Source organism: Dermacentor andersoni, chromosome 1 (genome assembly GCF_023375885.2).
Source record: "Dermacentor andersoni chromosome 1, qqDerAnde1_hic_scaffold, whole genome shotgun sequence".
NCBI classification, from domain to species: domain Eukaryota; kingdom Metazoa; phylum Arthropoda; class Arachnida; order Ixodida; family Ixodidae; genus Dermacentor; species Dermacentor andersoni.
This window is the reverse complement of record NC_092814.1, coordinates 350892175-350911910: the sequence shown is the minus strand read 5'-3', so window position 1 is coordinate 350911910 and position 19736 is coordinate 350892175. Positions and strand designations below refer to the sequence as shown.

At 42.8% G+C, this 19736-nt stretch overlaps 1 protein-coding gene across 4 annotated transcripts in view; it reads right to left on the bottom strand.

The window, feature by feature from the left end:
* Positions 1-7555: 7555 nt before the first annotated feature.
* Positions 7556-19736, bottom strand: part of LOC126516435 (protein zer-1 homolog) — a 145340-nt gene continuing 133159 nt past the window's right edge. For 3 of the 4 annotated variants that reach the window (XM_055063891.2, XM_050166555.3, XM_055063892.2), the window contains 2 exons: positions 13607-13670; positions 7556-7684 (listed from right to left, as the gene is read on the bottom strand). In XM_055063891.2, coding sequence (XP_054919866.1) covers positions 7673-7684; positions 13607-13670 — 76 coding nt within the window. In that variant the 3' untranslated portion in view covers positions 7556-7672. The remainder of the gene's footprint in view (positions 7685-13606; positions 13671-19736) is intronic. The other variant, XM_050166556.3, reaches the window with a different exon arrangement.

The following is a 19736-nucleotide window of genomic DNA, read 5'->3' as shown; positions in this document are numbered from 1 at the left end:
ACCTAGCTACGCCACTGGTTATAGGTACACCTTGGGTCCATGCAGAAAGGCATTTCAATTGCAAAAAAATATGAAAGCCCTTCAAGAAACTTGACACATTGCCTAAAGTGCATTTCTCACAGCTCCAGCTCGTATGTATAAGCTTCACTAAATGTTGATGTCATCCTTGATTGAATGATAGCTTTATTATCTAGACCGAATCATTAATTAGACTTGGTTTTATGTTAATTTTGGCTTTTCCTTGTCTTTAGGAGTTTGATGCCATGGCAAAAGAAAACCTTCCATTTCTTCCAAAAGTTATTTGTCACTGCTGTTACATGCTAGTTTTCAGTTTTCTGACAAAAGAAGTAGATCACTCACGAAATTATTATGTTGAGAAAATGTAGGAGACGTTTATTGATACATGCATATTGTGTGTTTCTTGTGGCCGATGCACACGGGCGCCCCGACGAAGATGACGAACGCTCTCTGGCTCTCGAGCTGTCGGCTGAACTGGCCAGCGCTGCAGCCACCTTTTGTAATTAAACTTTGTAAATAGTCTGCAGTCTTAATACTTTGTTTGCGTAACATTCTGATGGAGGGTGCCGTTCCCCGTCCTCGCCATGGAGCTCCGCAGCGGCTGCACCATCCTGCCATGGCTTCCGGTAACGACACCTCGTCTCCTACTCTTGCGACTTGACAACAATGTACATTACGGTTATCAATCCTCGCGATCCTCGCATATTCTCCGGCCAAGATAATGTCAACATTGAGGACTGGCTCAACCTGTATGAGCGTGCTAGCCAAAACAACTGCTGGGACCCTACCATTATGCTAGCCAATGTCCTATTCTACTTGGGCAGAACGACCCTCGTGTCTGGTTCTGGACACATGAGGACGAGATCTCTAGCTGGGATGATTTCAAGGAGAATCTCGTCGACTTCTTTGGAAATCCCACCGGTTGGCAGCTGGCTGCCAGAAAAGAGCTTGCTACCAGAGTTCAGTCTTCTACTGAATCGTATGTCTCGTACATACAAGACGTGCTCGCTCTTTACTGGAAAGTCGACAAAATGGCAGAGGTTGACAAAGTCGGCCACGTATTCAACGGGATCACGGACGACGCGTTCAACTTGTTGGTCTTCAACGTCTCCACTATGACGTCATTGTCAAGGAATGCCGCCACGTCATTCCACAGTTCTCCCGGCTCTCTAACATGGCTGCGACGTTGTCTTGCATTGACCTTACCGCTTCACCACCCTTAAATGAGCACACCGCATGTATTGTTCACCGCGAACTCGAGGCTACAAGTTCTGCGCCGTTCCATTCACGCCCACTTGAACCCACCATTGACCAACCAGCCCTCGCGATCACTCATTCAGGCAGTTGTACGGCAAGAATTTGCAAACCTAGGTTTTTCTGCTGCCTGCTCCCTCTCCCGACCCGACGCCCGACCGGTGCCGACTGCTCCACCTCGCGGCAATTTGTATTCCCCATCGAGATACCGCAACCCTACCGAGTGGAGAACTCCAGACGACAAGCCCATTTGCTTCCGTTGCCTCCGCACTGGCAACGTTGCTCGCCACTGCCGCACCTCCTGGACATCACCGTAATTTAGCTCCATTTCCCCGCCTCCTTGCCCATATGCCGACCCGCGCCGTTACTCGTCTATCCGTATGCCTCCTACCTCAGGCGTATCCGTCGACGACAGTCGTCCTGCTCGCTCGCCGTCACTTTAGCGCCAACGGTCCAAGTTGCCCCAGCCACGCCGCTATTCGTTGCCGACCAATTATGGACCCTCCCAGACGGAAAATTTGACCATGCAGCTCCTAGGGGTAGTGCTGCATTATCTCCGTCGTGTCGAAATCCTCCATTGACGCTCCCAACAAACCAGAACTTGATGTTCACGTCGACGGTGTCCTTTTGACGCCGTTAATAGATACTGGGGCCCAGGTGTCCATAATGAATTGTAACCTTCGTCGTCGACTGAGGAAGGTTCTCACTCCTACTACTCAAGCCATACGCGTGGCCGATGGCAGCACTGTTGACGTCTCTGGAATATCTACTTCCCATGTAAGTATCGTTGACTGCCACGTTCCTGTTCTTTTTACAGTGCTGACCAATTGTCCCCATGACCTAATCCTCGGACTCGACTTTCTTATGGTGCATTCAGCTTTGATAGACTGTTCTGCCAGTACCCTTTGCCTCGAACTTCCTCTACTCGCGCATATTTGTGCCAAACTGCCGAACAACTTTAGTACGACCACCTTCGTCCGCCTGCCGCCTAAAGCCTTGATTTTCGTCGATTTAGTATAATCTTTTCCTGTGCCCAATGGTGATTACGTTGCCACACCTGTTCCTGATGTCCTTTTGATGTGCAATATCACTGTGCCCCACTCTGTCGTCACCGTCGCCGATAACCGGACGTGCCTCCCTGTCATTAATTTTGGCCTGACAAAGGAAGTTCTCCCCAAAGGCATATCGGTTGCAATGGTCCGCACTATCAGAGATGACCACGTCACGACGTTTTCTGTAGACGCCTGCTCCGATTCTTCATCATGTCCACAGGATGCTATTTTCCATGACGCAACATTTCGTCCCACGATTGCTGCAGACCTACTACCTGAACAAGCAGCAGCTCTGTCGCCTTTTGGTTTCCTACCACGACATCTTCGACCTCGGCAATCACCAATTGGGCCAGACTTCAATTGTTAAGCATCACATAAATACTGGTGATGCCAGGCCTATTCATCGCCGGCCATATCGAGTTGCTGCTTCTGAACGTAAGGTTATTCAAGATGAAGTGAACAAGACGCTTGCCAAAGGCATTGTAGAACCTTCGTCGAGCCCTTGGGCGTCGCCCGTGGTGCTTGTTAAAAAGAAAGATGGCACATGGCGTTTCTGTGTAGATTATCGTAATCTAAACCGCATTACCTTGCCTCGCATTGACGACGCCCTCGATTGTCTCCACGGTGCCAACAACTTTTCATCAATAGACCTGCAGTCTGCTTATTGGCAGATTTCTGTGGATGAAAAAGACCAAGAGAAAACCGCGTTCCGTCACTCCTGATGGTCTATATCAATTCAAAGTTATGCCATTTGGTCTATGCAATGCCCCAGCAACGTTCCAACGTATGATGGACTCATTGCATCAAGGGTTAAAATGGTCAACATGCCTCTGCTACCTAGACGACGTTCTCGTATTTTCGCCTGCATTTAAGACGCACCTTGAGTGCTTATCAGCTGTTCTTTAAGTCTTCCGTGAGGCTGGGCTCCAACTAAATTCCTTGAAGTGTCACTTCGGTCGTCAGCAGATTACAGTGCTGGGCCACCTCGTCGACACTTCCGGTATTCAACCAGACCTGGAGAAAATTCGTGCTGTCACGTCTTTTCCTGTACCTCAGTCTGTCAAAGACATCCAAAGTTTTGTAGGACTCTGCTCCTACTTCCGACGCTTCGTTAAAGACTTCGCAGCGATTGCCCGACCCCTTACTGATCTTCTGAAGAAGGACGTGCTGTTTATGTGGGGCCCCACTCAAACTGCCGCATTTACCCACCTCACCAGCATTCTCACCACGCCACCTATACTGGACCACTTTGACCTGTCCTCTCCTAGAGAGGGGCATACCGATGCCAGTGGTCACGGTATCGAAGCCATCTTAGCCCAGCACCAACAGGGTCAAGATTGCGTTATTGCATACGCTAGCCGCCTCCTCACAGCAGCGGAGCGCAACTATTCCATTACAGATCGTGAATGCCTGGCTCTCATCTGGGCGGTTTCCAAGTTCCACCCATACTTGTATGGCACGCACTTCTCTGTAATCACCGACCACCACGCGCTCTGCTGGCTTTCCTCACTCAGGGATTCTACCGGCCGGCTTCGTCACCGGGCTCTGCAGCTACAAAAATATTCCTATGCAGTAGTGTACGAGTCGGGCCAATTACATCAAGACACAAACTGTTTATCCCGCTATCCAGTGGACGAACCACCTGCCGACTCTGACCCCGATACCAACGCGTGCGTTTTCTCCGTTTCTCAGCTGCTACACATTGCCGACAAGCAACGCGGTGAAGCCACTTTGCGCGGCATCATTGATGGCTTGGAATACTCGCTTTCTGATTCGTCCCTTCACCTGTTTGTTCTCCGGGATGGTGTATTATACCACTACAATGTACGCCCTGATGGTCCTGCCCTACTTATCATCATTCCTAAGCACCTCCGGTCAGCGGTTCTCCAAGCACTTCACAATTTACCAGGTCACTTTGACGTCTCCCGCACCTACGACCGGATCCACCGACGCTTCTTTTGGCCAGGCCTTGCCCGCTCCGTCCGGAAGTACATTGCGGAGTGCGAAAAATGCCAGCGCCGAAAAACACCATCGACGTTCCCTGCAGGGTGCCTTCAACTGCTCGACATTCCTTCAGAGCCGTTCTTTCGCGTAAGCTTGGACTTACTTGGCCCTTTCCCGCTGTCCACGTCTGGAAACAAGTGGGTCGCTTTGGTGACAGATTATGCCACGCGCTACACATCACCACAGCGCTTCCAACAAGCTGCACCACAGATGTAGGCGATTTTCTTTTGCGCGACGTGATTCTGCAGCACGGTGCTCCACACCAACTGCTCACAGACCGTGGTCGAACATTTCTTTCTCAAGTCATCGCTGACATCTTGCAGTCCTGCTCCACCAAGCACAAGCTGACTACGTCTTACCATCCACAGACCGATGGTCTCACTCAGTGTCTGAATCGCACCCTAACAGGCATGCTTGCAAAGTATGTCTTGTCCAACCATACTGATTTGGACCTTGCCCTACCTAATGTCACTTTTGCATATGATTCTTCGCGTCTCGACACTGCCGGTTATTCCCCATTCTTTCTGCTGTTTGGCCGAGAACCGACATTGCCACTGGACGCATCCCTTCTATCCACCGCATCAGAGACCAGCGAGTATGCACTTGACGCTATCACCAGGGCAGCCCAAGCATGCGAAATTGCCCGCGCTCGCCTCCTGACCTCTCAAGACAAGCAACGCCGCTTGTACGATCGCCAACACAGAGACATCCACTTTGCGTCTCGATCTCTGGTACTCCTGTGATCCCCGACTCATCATGTTAGCCTGTCAGAAAAACTGTCTCGGTACACAGGCCCATATCGAGTGCTGCGGGCCGCGACTCCAGTTACCTACGAAATCGCCCCAGTCAGTACCAGTGCCTCATCTGCCCCGAATTCCACTGAGGTTGTGCATGTCGCACGCCTCAAGCCATATTACTCTTCTGTTATCACTGATATTTAGACGCCCCGGGACGGTGCTTCTGCCACCCGGGGTAAATGATACATGCATGTAGAGTGTTTCTTGTGGCCGATGCACGCGGGTGCCCCGAGGAAGACACCGAATGCTCTCTGGCTCTCGAGCTGTCGGCTGAACTGGCCAGCGCTGCAGTCACCCTTTGTAAATATACTTTGTAAATAGTGCAGTCTTAATCCTTTGTTCGCGTAACAATATGCAGGCAAATTGTGAAGTGGTTGGTTGATTAGGGTTTAAATGAAAATTGCTAAGCCCTTGTTTTCAGTTTGTTTAGAGGTGCTAACTCTTAGTAAAAGTTTCTACACATCCCTGGATGGACCAAAAATGGCACAGATATTATATTTAGAAGAAATAGGGTCCACTCTATGGGTGATGTGTACCGAAAGTTTGGAATATGTAGGTTAATCACACTTCAAAAATAATTACTGAATACTCGTCTTTTCACAATTTTCATGCACCATACGAGGTGGGTATACAGTTAATTTTACCAGTCTCCTTGGTGAACCATACTAGGCATGTTTATATTTCCTTGAACTAGTACTTATGTTGCCAGTCACAAATGATAAGTGTTTAATCTGTGCAGGTTAATAACAGTCTTTGTAGATAGTTACATATTAAAGCGTTTCAGACTGTCGTAATGCTATTATCTGCAATTTTTCAGGGGAGCCCCAAGATAGCTGTAGAAGACATCAAGTTCTAATTCGGTGAAAATGGGAGGAGGGGAGGGGGAATGCTATGTGTAATGCGAGGCGAAACTACTAGGTTTCTGAATTAGAATTGTTGCAAATAATTACTGTACCCTTCATTATTATAGCTCTTGGAACAGGGCAGGCCCCATACTTTGTGCCATGTAAACACAGCAGGAATTCTAATTTTCTTACGTACGCTATATCACTAATGGTGCTACAAGAGAGTATAACCCCTACAAGCGTTATATTCTCCACCAAATTTCTTCTTTTGCAAGGAAACAAACCTCTGCTAATATCTCATTTTCAGTAAAAAAAAAAAGAAAGAAAAAAGAAAACCTATTTAGGTATTTATTCTTTTTCGACCCACTACCGCCCGATTCATGGCCAATCCCCTATAGTGGGTTGTGCTATAACTACAGGCACCAAACCAAACCAAATCTTATCCACAAAACAGCCCATAACTACATGTTGTGTATCATATGATACAGCAATTAATTCGTGCATCACAGGACCACCTGAATGGATTAAATAATCATATCACATTAGACTAATAAATAGTAAACAAACACCCTAATAACTTTTGCACACTGATTTTAAGTGTATAAATCTTGAAAATAACCTGTTGATTTACTAACTTTTTGCATATTGCGTGACGAGCTGCCACCATACATATTTTGAAGGAACCAAACAAATATATTCAGTGCTATAGTCTCTCTGTATTTTATTGCTAGACAGGACATTCATTTTGTGAGAATATGGAGGACTTTCTTTTCGATTTCATTACCTAGAAGTTCTAGGCGTATCATTTACAGGGTGTCCCAGCTATCATGCATCACATTTTTCCTAAAAAGACTGTCCATTCTATGCGAAGATTATCAAGTGCATATTCTTCAGTCGAGTTGAGTAGCCACCAGTATTTTTGATAATTACATTGAATTTAATTACAATTAGGTAATTTTCTAACTATTGAATTTAAAATAAATTTTTCATTACAGCTAGCAGATTATCTGGTGCGATGCACCCACAACCTTGGTGCTGATAAGAGTGCGATAACTGGTGGTTGATATGTTGTGGAAAAAGTGCACTCGCTAACTCCTGCGAAGCGTGTTTGAGGGAACTGCTGCTTTTTAATGTGGGCGGACGGTTAGTTACAATATTTTTCATTTTTTGAGGACTTTATCAGCGGGAAACAACAATAGGGCAAAAATTACCTGGCTGAAAACATGCCATTCAGAGCAGTAATTATGAAATTAGTTAATTGCAATTAATGAATTGAACGGCATCAACAATTGACAGCTGCTCTACTGTGAATATGCACTTCGTTATCTTCATGCAGAATGACCAGTCTTTTTTTTTAAATGCAATGCACAATAGCTGGCTGGGACAGCCTGTGTGAACACCATGCGGTAAGGGAGTAATTAGTTAATTGTGACCACTTGAATACTGCGATTTCTTATGAGTAATTACCACCTATTCTAGCAGTGCGCATGAAAAGGCAGAACAGCGCTGTCACAATTTTCACATGAAGCATACATGGGGCTCCTCTCTCCAAAGAAAACAGGGGTGCCATTGAAGAGAACACATATGGCGCGAAGACGCTGCGACTCGCTGCAGCAGCGTTTATTGCAAATCTTTTTGGCGACCCAATGCAGGGGCTCTCTGTCACGCAGTCTCTTCTTCCAGGAACATTGAATCGCCATGCTCAGTCTGGTTGCTGTAAATGACAAGAGGGTGCAATGTTGTAGCAGCTTGTAGCAACACCACTGCAAAGAAATTGCAAGACGAAACAAGGGCCACAGGTCTGCTGCCACAAGGTGAAGAACATATGTTGAGATCGTAGATAAGAAAACCAACCACAGTGATTGGAAATAGAGGCAGCTAGCTCATAAGCGAACCGACTAAGATTATTTCCTATTTACCCCTCACTTTAGTTTTTGTTTTCATACCTTCTGGCCACATCTAGGGATATTGCAAGATATTTGGGTCTCCAGTTGGCATTTTCCCTAACTAATTGCAGACAATAATAAAGGTGATGATACAAGTGTACCAAATTGTGCTGCTTTTGTTCAATGTTACAGTTTGTGTTAATACGCATATAAATTTTCTGTTGATTCAGTTAACCAAAATAATCAGGACTCTTAAAATTTTTTATGACGAAGTAAGTTGAAGTGAGATACTGCCTCAAATAAGGCACATGTCAGTGGTCACTTGAAAAATTCTTACAACATTTATGGCTTCTTCTGTTCCACAAAAATATTCATCAATCTTGTGTTCATTTCCTTATTTTGACATTGCTCCCTCCGTATTTTTCACATTAAGATGTATGCCTGGGCATGCCATTGCATTCCAGAAAATAAAGGAGCGACCGCAGAGTATATATAACTAAAGAATATGTACACAAGACTGATGGCGACTGATGGAACATGATGCAACATAAAGAGGAAGAATTTTTTTACAGAATACATAAGGATATCTCCTTAGTTTCGCATTTGTGTTGTATATTTTTCCTCAAGTATTGTCACTGAGAATGTATTTGCATTGAATACTTAGGCCCACACATACACACACACACACAAGAAGGGTTCTTGATGTCTTCTGTGTATCGACTCGTTGCAAAAAAAAAAAAAAAGTTCTCTATCCAGATATTAAGAGTGCGACTGCATTAAATGAGACTACATTGGTATATTTAATAACTATTAACAGGGTAATTTTAAGAAATTCCATACAATCACTTTGTTATACATTTTCTTTTTTGCAATCACACTACTGAAAAACAGCAACAAAAATCTGGCATATTTTTAGTGCTCTGACTGAATGCATTCTTTGTCCTGGGCTCAGTGTCGCTGTACTTCAAGCGCTGTTTTGGCCAAAACAGTGAACGGACCAGAACTAGAAACAGTGTTAACCATAACTAAATGTTTATGGCCTTTTACAAACAATGTTGCAGCAGACACCAGTCATTATTCTTATATGCAGCTTAGAAAACACTGCTTGCTGCATAATTACTCAAACTTCAAGCACGAAATACTGTCACAAGTGGCTGTGGATCATCCTGCGATATGTACAATAAAGAATAAATTGTGGGGTTTAACAACCTGGAACTACACAGCAGATTATAAGCGATGTCATAGTGGAGGGCTCCGGATTAATTTTGACCACCTTCTGTTCTTTAACATGCAGCTGAGCATTTTCGGATTTCACGCCTATCAGAATGCGACCACCGAGGACGGGACTGGAACCCGTGACCTCGTGCTCAGTGGCAAAACAACACAGCCCCTGGGCTACTGCGGCAGGCAACAAAATACGTGAAAAAAATAAAGAATTTACGTGTTACCCTCTTCTTGCTCTGCAACATTCCCTGTAGACTTACTAAGGCTCCCAAGCAATGCCTAAACTCACAGAATTAGAACTAGTGCATGCACTTAACAGCTTTCTTTACAACTTTGAGAAAATGCCAGAAACTCTGGCTAACATTTCTATACATACAAAGAAATCCACTGCTTGCATTACTTTTAGTGTTGGCTCTTATTACTTGATTACAGAGATCTTCTGCACATAAAGCCATACTTGTACAAGGCACGCAGGCCTGAGGAAACAACCGAGATGACAGCAGCAGTGAACTCTTCCCTCGCCATATGGCAGTGTTCAGAATCTCAATGTGAACTACCGAAATGCTCCAAACCCCATGAACAGCACTGCCATGTTACCACATGCAGAGCGTAGTGCGATTACCAGAGTGTAAAATGTCACGCACCGTGCTGACGTGTTTGCCACGCTGACGTGTGCGACGCAACAGTACCAGGATAATTCCACGTAACACTGGTGAGGCATGTCCAGATAACATCTTTAATTTTTATGAAGAAAACATATGTTGCTCGTTTTCTTGGTGGAACCCATGCTTAGTTTTAAAAAACTTATTGTCACGAAAAAAACCTTAAGATCCCACACATTTATGGGAATCGGCGATAGCTTTCTATGATGTTTACGGAAAGCTTAAAGGAAATATTATGGAAATGTAATGCTAATGGTGCAAATATTTATGTAAAGTGACACAAATGCAGTGCAATGTTTATGCAAATATAACACAATCGCGTAAATGTTTCAATGTGGAGGCAATGCACATGTCCACTGTATTGCACTGCACATCACTTCCACAACTCATAAGACAGTTTATTTACATTATGTATCAATAATTCAGTTTTATTATAGCATAAAACACTTGCATTAGGTTGGTGGGTGAAGCAAGCACTAATGCTTTCGTACACTGCAAATCATGGCACAAACAAGACTTTTAAAACAGTGCAACGGAGCAGAATGCAAATGCAACCCACTGTGACACTACCTGGATGTAAAATTTCACAAAGTAACAGTAAGCTCAATGCACACCAAATGTCAATCCCACCTAATGCTGTATCTGTCTGTATCTGACCATACTGTGTTCTTTTGCAAATAATCATCAAAATTTGCATTGTGGCATGATCTACACAAAATACAAAATAGAAGAAAACATTCGTAGTCTATGGCCTCTGAAATTGGGCAGCACATGCGTGGCTTGCCGCGCATGTCAAACCTTGGAGGCCACGTTCAGCTAGTAAAGCCTCTCTCTTGTTAAGCCTAAAGCAACAGAACAATCAAGAACAGATCAAGAAAACAGCCCACAGGCTTCGCTAATACTTTACTGTCAAAGCATCAGAATACAAATCTAAAGCATATACAAGCATCAGTTTGGAACAAATGGGCCAAACAGTGCAGGATGACAACTTGATAGATACGAAGCCGGTGGCACCTGCTTTGGCGAGCACGGCCATATTCCCATAAGCCCCACTGCCCTTGCGTGTGTTAGCACTGCATGCATCACTTACACACAGGGCAAGCACAATGTGTCGCAGGAATGCAAATGCACACCCTACATCCTTGAGTTAGCTACTACATACTATACCAAAAGCTAACGTCAGTTTCATAATCGGCAATGTGGCTCCAACTAAGCCACTTCAGATGATGGCCATCGTATCCCGACTCCAGGCAACGCACCAAACGCACTAGTGCCTCGTATTTTCTTCAGTCCGTTTTAGTAATGGCAGTGTTAACATGGCACAATGACCAGAAGTGGTGTGCTCGTTGATTTTAAAAAAGATTACAACATTCCTCACGGCTGAGGCTGCCACATGTCAACCTTGCAGTTACTGCTTGTAGGCGTAATGTCTGCTAAGCCCCTAGCTGCCAATGGCCACCAAGCGTCGTCATTCCACTGAGTGTCTATAAGCCAGCAAATGTTCTGTTCTGAACATTTTGCATCATAATAATGTCATTCTTGTTCTACCCAATGCTTATTCCAGGCTTCCTTCTTTCAATCTAAATGCACGCTTTGTACCTATTTTGTTAATTTCACTTCTTCCTCCCCACTTGGCAGCTTCTCTTGCTGACTTTTTCTTCCTTTCTCTTTAGCTGCAAAGTGGGGAGAAGAAGCAAAGAAAGCTTCGCTTAATATAAATGTGGAGGTTGCCGCTGCTGAGGACCAGTTTCATCTCCTTTACAAATTTATTTACTTACTATACCTCAAAGGTCCCAGTGAATGGGTTCTGCAATGGGTAGGAGCTAACTATTACAGAAATATTAAAAGCTGTTCACTTGTTTGATCATTGCTTTGAAGTCACTGATACTAGAGTGGAACACAATGTCAGGGGAAAGGCTATTCTAATCTTGGGATGTCTTGATGAAAAATTGAAGGTACACAGAGGAGTAAATCGGCAGCAGGTACACAGCATTTTCGCGGTTCATGTGATCTGAATCACCATGGGCTTGCTTGAAGGCGAGGGTTTGAAGTGGCGCATGATACAACTTGAACCGGCAAAGATGAGCTAAATTGTGACATGATGAAAGGCTTGAGATTAGCATGAGGCTTTAGTTCGGTCACAATTGATCTACATAAGCGAGCTAAGAAAAATTGCGCTGCATGGTTTTGGGGAGATTCTGAAGTTTTGCCAAGGTAACAATAGTAAAGGTCGCAAACAGCACATGCATATTCAAATTTAGATCTCATCAAGAGGAAGCTTCAGCTCAGGCCTGCTTTCGTTATACAAATACATGTAAAATGCATAAATGCTTTTACACAATTAAGTAATAGGTAAACATAACTATTGTTATGTTATGCATAAATGCTTTGATGAGACAGCCTCTGGACTGATTTGAATAAAACTTCAGATTCAGAATCTGACAGAGAAAGTTAAATTCCAGTGACTGTAAGAAGGAAAATATTGATGTAGGACCTCAATATATTTTTTAATGCCAAAACTCGGTGAGCCTAAAAAAAAGAAAGGAAGAATAGAAAAAAGTTTACAAATCTGTAACTATGCACCGAAAACAAGATATCCCAGTTCTGCAAACTGCATCTATTAGAGCATCTAAAAGGGGACAACTTTGAAATATAAATTTATGGATTATTGTGAAATTGTTGCAATGTTTATGAGGGTTTAGCAATATTCCTACTAACAAATTAGTGGTATATTTAAAAGCAGTTTACATTATATAAATTTTGTTCATTTTAGATGTATTATTAGGTGCAGTTGACAGAATTGTGAAATAATTTTTCGTTGCAGAGTTGTAAAATTGATACATTAGCTTTTGAAATCTTGCAATTCTCAACAATTTTTGGAAAAATATAGACAGCCTAAACAAAACATCAATTTTGTACAGTCACTAGATTTTAACTTTTTCTTTTAAATGCAACACGCTTCATAGATATCGGTACTGTGGCTGCTGAGAAAAATGATGCTTCTGTTCCCCATGTATTTAGAAAGGATCCCCGAAACTAAAGTTTCCTTTAATGCGTGATAAGCAGTCTGATGGAAGAGAGTGACAGATTAAATGTTACACCGGAGACAATTAAGAATGAGTTTAGCTTCGTAAACCACGTGCATCATGTGAAGAACTCATGTTAGATATGATGACAAATAATGCTAGGTGTTCGTATGTATTTGCAGATGAAATTTCATTGTTGTAAATAACACATCTTGGCGTTCAGCAGTATTGCCAGCAATGAAAGTTTTAATTTGATGAAGGCCAAATTGAAGGGAGTGAACATATGTGTTGTTTAGTGAACAATAAGTGGCAGTCACCTGCAAAGAGTCTCATCCTTGAAGAAATGTTACCTGGAAAATCCTTGGCAAAGGGCCAAGGACCATGCCCTCAGGCATGCCTGAAATAACAGGACTCGGGGAGAAGATCGATTAGTAGCACAAAAAAATGTCTGGTGGTTCGAAAGCTATAAATTCATCCAAAAACAGAAGGGTCAAGGTTGATGCACAAAAGTTTAGAAATGACTGTTTATGAGGAAGTCTGCAAAAAGCTTTTTTGAAGTTAAGAAAGAGAGCATCAACCAATACGTTTACAGTAGTTTTAAAGTGATGGCCGCTTGATGGAAATGTACCCACACGTTTTCATAAAGTGGTTGCGTTAAAACTAACGTTAACAGCACAAGCTGAGTATCAGAAGAAACCCTGAAAACACTGTTGATTTTCGCAAAAACACTTAAATGACATTAGAAATTTAGCTATGTAGGAACAGAGATGTTCCATTACTTTTGAGCGGACACCTGAAAGAGACATGGGACGATAATTTTTGGATGAAGATGTGGTACCTGGATGAGGTTAACCCATGCCCACTTTCCAGTCTCGAAGCACCACTCCACTTGATAGACACCACTGAAATGTATGCGACAGGATGAAACTGGTTACATTTTTAGAATTCGCCAGTACTTTCACATTGATGCTGTGAGTACCACCGGAAGATGCGTTAGTGAATCGATAATTCTGGCAATACAAACAGCGTCAAACGTTATTTCAGGCACGATCGAGTGATTGACGGGAGGATAAAGAAGTTCGGTATCAGATTCGCTAGTAAAAACTGAACAAAAAGCCTCATTTAATAGGTGCATGACACAGTGTTCCGAAATTAAAACACTGTTCTTGTCTTGCAGTGCAATGTCCGATGATGTAGTAGTGAAATCTTGATGAAGATGACATTTTCCAGTATTGCTTACATCGATAACTTAATATACCAGGTAAGCTTAAGAAACAATACGACCGCGTAGCTCTATCTGCACAATAGAAAAGTTCTTCTGTGACACAGTATTTGTCTGAACCACACTGCGCATTCAATAACTTTTCAGATGGGAATTGAAGATTTTCCTTTTTCTTCTTTTTAAGACACCTTCAATGCAACCTTTAACCACGGGGATGCTGAATGCATGCTGTTTGTGAGGGTAGTAATACAGTTTCAAATTAGTTGCTACATTTTACTTTCAAAGAGGAATCAGTTAGTTTTGACAAGATACAGAAAGAAAATGGTCAAACCGATAGTTCGTCATTCATGGCACTGTATTTCCACTTACAAGAGGTAAAGAGTTCCCCTGACCCACTTCTTCCGAGTTGAGGAGCACGAAAGTTGGCATATTTACTTTTCTTTTTCTACACAGCTACCACTAATTTCACACACTTCTGCCAGTGCTTTATGCAGCTACGGACACCAGTCTTGTAAAGTCCTCACATTGGCCTTGGAGCCATTACTTCACAGAAAGAAGTGGAAATCTGTGGGCACAAGGTTCTGGGAGTACGAGGCACGGCGAACATTTTCCTATTCAGAGGAACTAGCTTTCATCTGTGCAACATGCGAGTTGTAAACAGGAGAATCAACTTGCAAGATCAAGGCACCGTTTGACAGCATGCCACACCTGCTGATTTTGATGCTTAATGTTGTTTTTGCACAAAGCTTCACAAAAAGCACAAAGGGACATGAACGGGACTGGTTTTTTGTAAAATTTGCACTAAAACAGTATTAAGCATGCATTACCAACTGGCCAGAACCAACGCTTTGTTCCGATTTTGATGGTTTCCCTTAATTTCATCAACAAGTTAATAGGTCCCATTACAGTGGCACCTTGTGGCAGGAAATCTCTCATCACCACTTCTTGCTGATCAAAACAACAATCAGCATCACCTTGCTAACTGAGGTTTCTACGCATGTCCTTTAGGATGATGATGAGTCATAGTGCTCTCGTTGTTGCGAATTTTGTTTGTGGGTTGTAATATTGAACTCGCATTTCATCCTCTGCAAATAATCTCACAAAAAGCAATCTTGGTTTTGAAGGCACGTGGTCAAGTGTTGACAGCTGCAGTTACTCGGTTCTCTTTGTGAAAACAGACAACTAGCTAGGAAACCAATGTGCTGGCACTTTTCGCATGAGCAGATTTTTCTGAACAATATATTATTTATACCCTACAGTGACCTTCATTATTTTTCAGCTGCTATGCAGTGATCTTCTCATATTCCAGCCTTCATTTTTGTTACAGTATCCCCCTCAATGGCTAAATGAGGTCGACCGGGAATTGTTGCCGTTCTAACTAAATTCTTTCCAAGTTTCAACTGCTGATGCTAGTACATAACGACATCATACAATTTAGAAATTGTCCCATACACAGTTGTCATTTTTTGAAAATTTTTTTAAGGTGTGTTGCATTTGAGAAAGGGAAAATTCATAACTGCCTAGTGCTCCATTGGTTCCATGCTCCCACCCTCTTCTCTTTAGAACTGTAAAACTAAAATATTTATTGGAAAAGAGCTGAACATTTTTTTATATACCTATAGAGATGCTTACCCAGCGCTGCATGAAATTTCTTTTATGGACGCCTATGTAAAGTGGGTCAGGGAAAATCTTTATTGAATGACACTTGTACCATATAGAATTAATGGAGCACTGACACAAAAATTTTGGATTTTGTCTTTTCTGTTGTAACAAGGAGGTAATGACCCAGTTATCATGGCACGAAACCTCGTTCGTGCAGCAGTTAATTGTTTAGAGCCTTGTTCGTAGCAACCAGTCCAAGTTTTGATTTCAGATAGGAATGAGAGGGGACGGTAGGTTTGTAAACACGGTTGGTCACGCGAGTCCAGCGGCGACAATTTTCTGTAGACGGGAGTTGCCACTACGCTGCATGCAGCCCAATCACTTTTAGGTGTGGGCAGCTTCAAATCAACCACCTTTCCCACGTGGCGACCCTCCTGGAATAATTGCTCCGCATTCAGCAGCTGCTGATAAGCGGTGACACATGTGCATGCCATTAGCGCTGTTTTGCCAACAGTTAACTTCCCTATAGATGAAGGCAAATTCACATTTTTCCCTTAATTAAAATCCAGGCCAGTAAGAGTGCCAAGTGTTATACTGAACCATAAGGACAATAATATATGTACAATCTTTCTGCAAATTTTCAGTAAGGCAAAGCAGAGGTAAGCATAAAATAAATTTTTTTCTACACTCGAAATGAGGTGACCAAACGCAGCTGCTCTTCAGCAGGGTCCACTCCTTGCATCCAGTGGCATGCACAAACTCCATCCACTTCTGCCTCTGAGGGCCCATCGCGGCGAAACCTATGCATGACTATACCCAGACCTAAATGTGTCAGGCAAAAGTCAACAATGCAGTATGCCCCTGAAATTGTGCTGTACCTGTGTTTCGTGCATGGTCAATACAGCACAATCAATGCAGACAGTGTGGGAAATATCAATGGGCATGAAAAAAACGGTTGCCGCAACATGGATAACCATCCTACTTCAACTAACAACTGAGGAATACTGGGAGTGCGACAATGAAGGTCGTGGTGATGAGATGAGCAGAAGCACATACAAGGAGCTTAGTAGAGACCACAAGCTCATGACGCAGTGCTATTGTTGTTATTCTCTGGTATGTTTACAAACCCACCTTGTTGATGTCAATGTTGCGAGGTGCTGCGCTTTGTGGGTTTCTGCACGTACATACTTCAAAACTGATTTTAAATATGTTTTAAGCTACATTTGCCATTGATATTTTGTAGATGTTGTATGTGCGTGTGTGTGTGTTCACAAAAATTGACCTTGCAAGTTATCTCGACTTTGAAATTTCGTGTCAGTACTCCGTAAAAAAAAAAAAAAAAAAAAAAAAAAAAAAAAAAAAAAAAAACCATCTTTCTGAGGTTAGGTAGGTAGCACTGAAATGCAATATGAATAACAGTGTGTTTACTTACTAGCCTCATGCGCGACCGATGGTGGCGCTGCAAACAGTGCTCTCGTGACATCAGCAGAGGGTCTCCCCTTTATTATCTGCTATGCTCCGGCTAGAATTAGCTGCTTTTTCATTCATTTGCTCGCGCTCTATGTGCTCACACAGTACAACACTCTCCAGTTACTAGCTGTATTTTTCCTAGTGTTGGTTTTATAAATGCCAGCATTTGAACAACAAACTGAATATATTCATTGTATCTTCCACGTAACCACCCAACGTGGTAGTACAGTGGCTATGGCGTAATGCTGCTGAGCTAGAAGTCATAGGTTAGGTCCTGGCTGTGGTGACTGCATTTTGATGGGGACAAAATGCAAAAACGCTCATGTCCTATAATTTAGGTGCAAGTTAAAGAACCCCTGAGCATGAGAAGGAAATTTACAGAAGAATAAAAATGGATTGGAAGGCATATGACAATCATTAACAATGCCTGACTGAGAGCTTACCACTGTCGTTCAAAAGCAAAGTGTACAATCACTGCATGCTATCGTTGCTAACATATGGTGCAGAAACTTAGAGGTTAACACAGAACAACTTAAGGACTGCACCAACAGTGATGAAGCAAAAAATGTTAGGCGTAACGTTAAAGAGACTGGAAGAGAGCAGAGTGGATCAGAGAACAAACAGGGGTAGCTGATATTCTAGTTGACATTGACAGAAAGAAATGGAGCTGTGCAGGCCATGTAATGCATAGCGCAGATAACCGGAGGACCATTATAGTTAAAGGGACACTAAAGGCAAATATTAAGTCTCGCTAAAGTCATAAATTAGTGCTTGAGAATCTCTAAGGCGTCAATATTATCACGAGCAGTGCATGATTATAGAATCCCCTGGGATGTTAAAGTACTTGCCCGATGATGAAGGCACTCCTCATTTAAGTTCTGCTACTAGTATTCAACCAGTCATTATAAAAAACATCATTGTATTACATTATAAGACGAAAGAAAATGTTACTTGTCCAGTTCTATTTCATTTTTAGAAAAAAGAACTCATTGACATTACCCTTGGCAAAGACGTGGGCAGTCGAAAGTTCTCTTTTCACTTAACACTGCGGCGCCCGCGCTTTCGGGTTTCAGTAGTTTCATTATCGCATAGTGCTGCACTGGTTTTGGTGGCTTGTGAAACTCGCACGAACTGAAAGTGGCAGAGAATTCCACGGGCATGTGATATCACGGGATGCACGAATGGTCCACGCCACTTGACCAAAAGCAGCTGCAGCTGCAAATCCACTGATCTGTCTTGGCTCGGTTTCTCCATAGACGTGCATTTGCATTTTGTGCAAGAAACCATACCGCCGTCTGTCGGGCGCCATTTTACTCCCCGACGGTGGCAAAGGGCGGTGATGGCATATGCAACGTCACTCTTCCCCGGTTGGGTGGCGGGAGATTTGAATTGCGATAAAGGTATTCAGACCCTTCAGATGCTACTTTCTCATTAAAGAAGTATTTTATTTGCATGGAACAAGTTTTGCGAGGTTTCTGGAATGGAACAGTCCACGTTGACTTAGTATTTGCCTTTAGTCTCTCTTTAAACAATGGGTGTCAAGAGAAGGGAAGTGCAGTCGAGGACAGCAGAAGATTAGGTGGGGTGATGATATTGGAAAATTTGCAGATGCAAGTTGGAATCAGCTAGCGCAAGACAGAGGTAATTGGAGGTTGCTGGGAGAGAGACGCCTTTGTCCTGCAGTGGATATAAAAATAGGCTGATGATGATGATGAAAGAACCCCGGGCGGTCAAAATTCATCCGGAGGCCACCACTATGGCATGCCGCATAATCGTACTGTGGTTTTGGCACATAAAACTCCAGAATTGAATCTTTTTTTTTTTTCCATATAAACAAAGCTGTCGCAGTCAGGGACACAGTCTCATGATTCAGTCATGAACCGTCACACCAAGCGAGTAAACTAGTCTATGCAGCTTTGGAAATGAGGCACGATCGCAGGGCTAATTTGTAAAATTTCACATAGACTAAGTGGCAGTGTAGTTCAGATTTTAGGTTTAGATTCCGCTCATAACTCTAATTACCTAGTTTTGCATGCATAAAATTTTCACTGACAAGAAGAATCACAATTTCACTGACAAGTGGTTAGTCTAGAATATTAGTTACACCATGCTCTGTAATGTTTCGCGATCATCAAGCATGCTTTAAACTGTTTCAGAAATAACTCTCATTACCACTTCTCAATGCAAAAATTTTGTGTTTATTTAGGCTAGCATGAGACTTTTTTTTTTTTTTCAAAACACTTTCAGACTGCCAGAAACCACTCAGAAAACATCACTTTATTAGCAAACGAATAAAAATATTGCTTAAAGACAACAGCGCAGGGGAACCTGTCTACATTTTGTTGCACATCCCCTTTTATTTCCTTGTGTGTTTAGCACTCCAGCTACTTATGCAGCAGGGACGGCATTAGGATTTTTTTACTGCACCCATGACAAGCCAGTTCCTTTGAGGGGCAGGGAGGTGGGAACTTATGCATTGTGTTTTGACTATGTTTAACTGGGCTGAAGGCCTTTAAACACATCAGTGTGAATAAGCTATTCCAGCATCACAGTAAAATACAAATTAAAATTTAGCATATTTACACAGCAGTGCTTCTGCTAAGAAAATGAAAATTTATATAATACATGGTACACCTCATACATAAAAAACAGTATTAAATAAAGAAAAAAATGG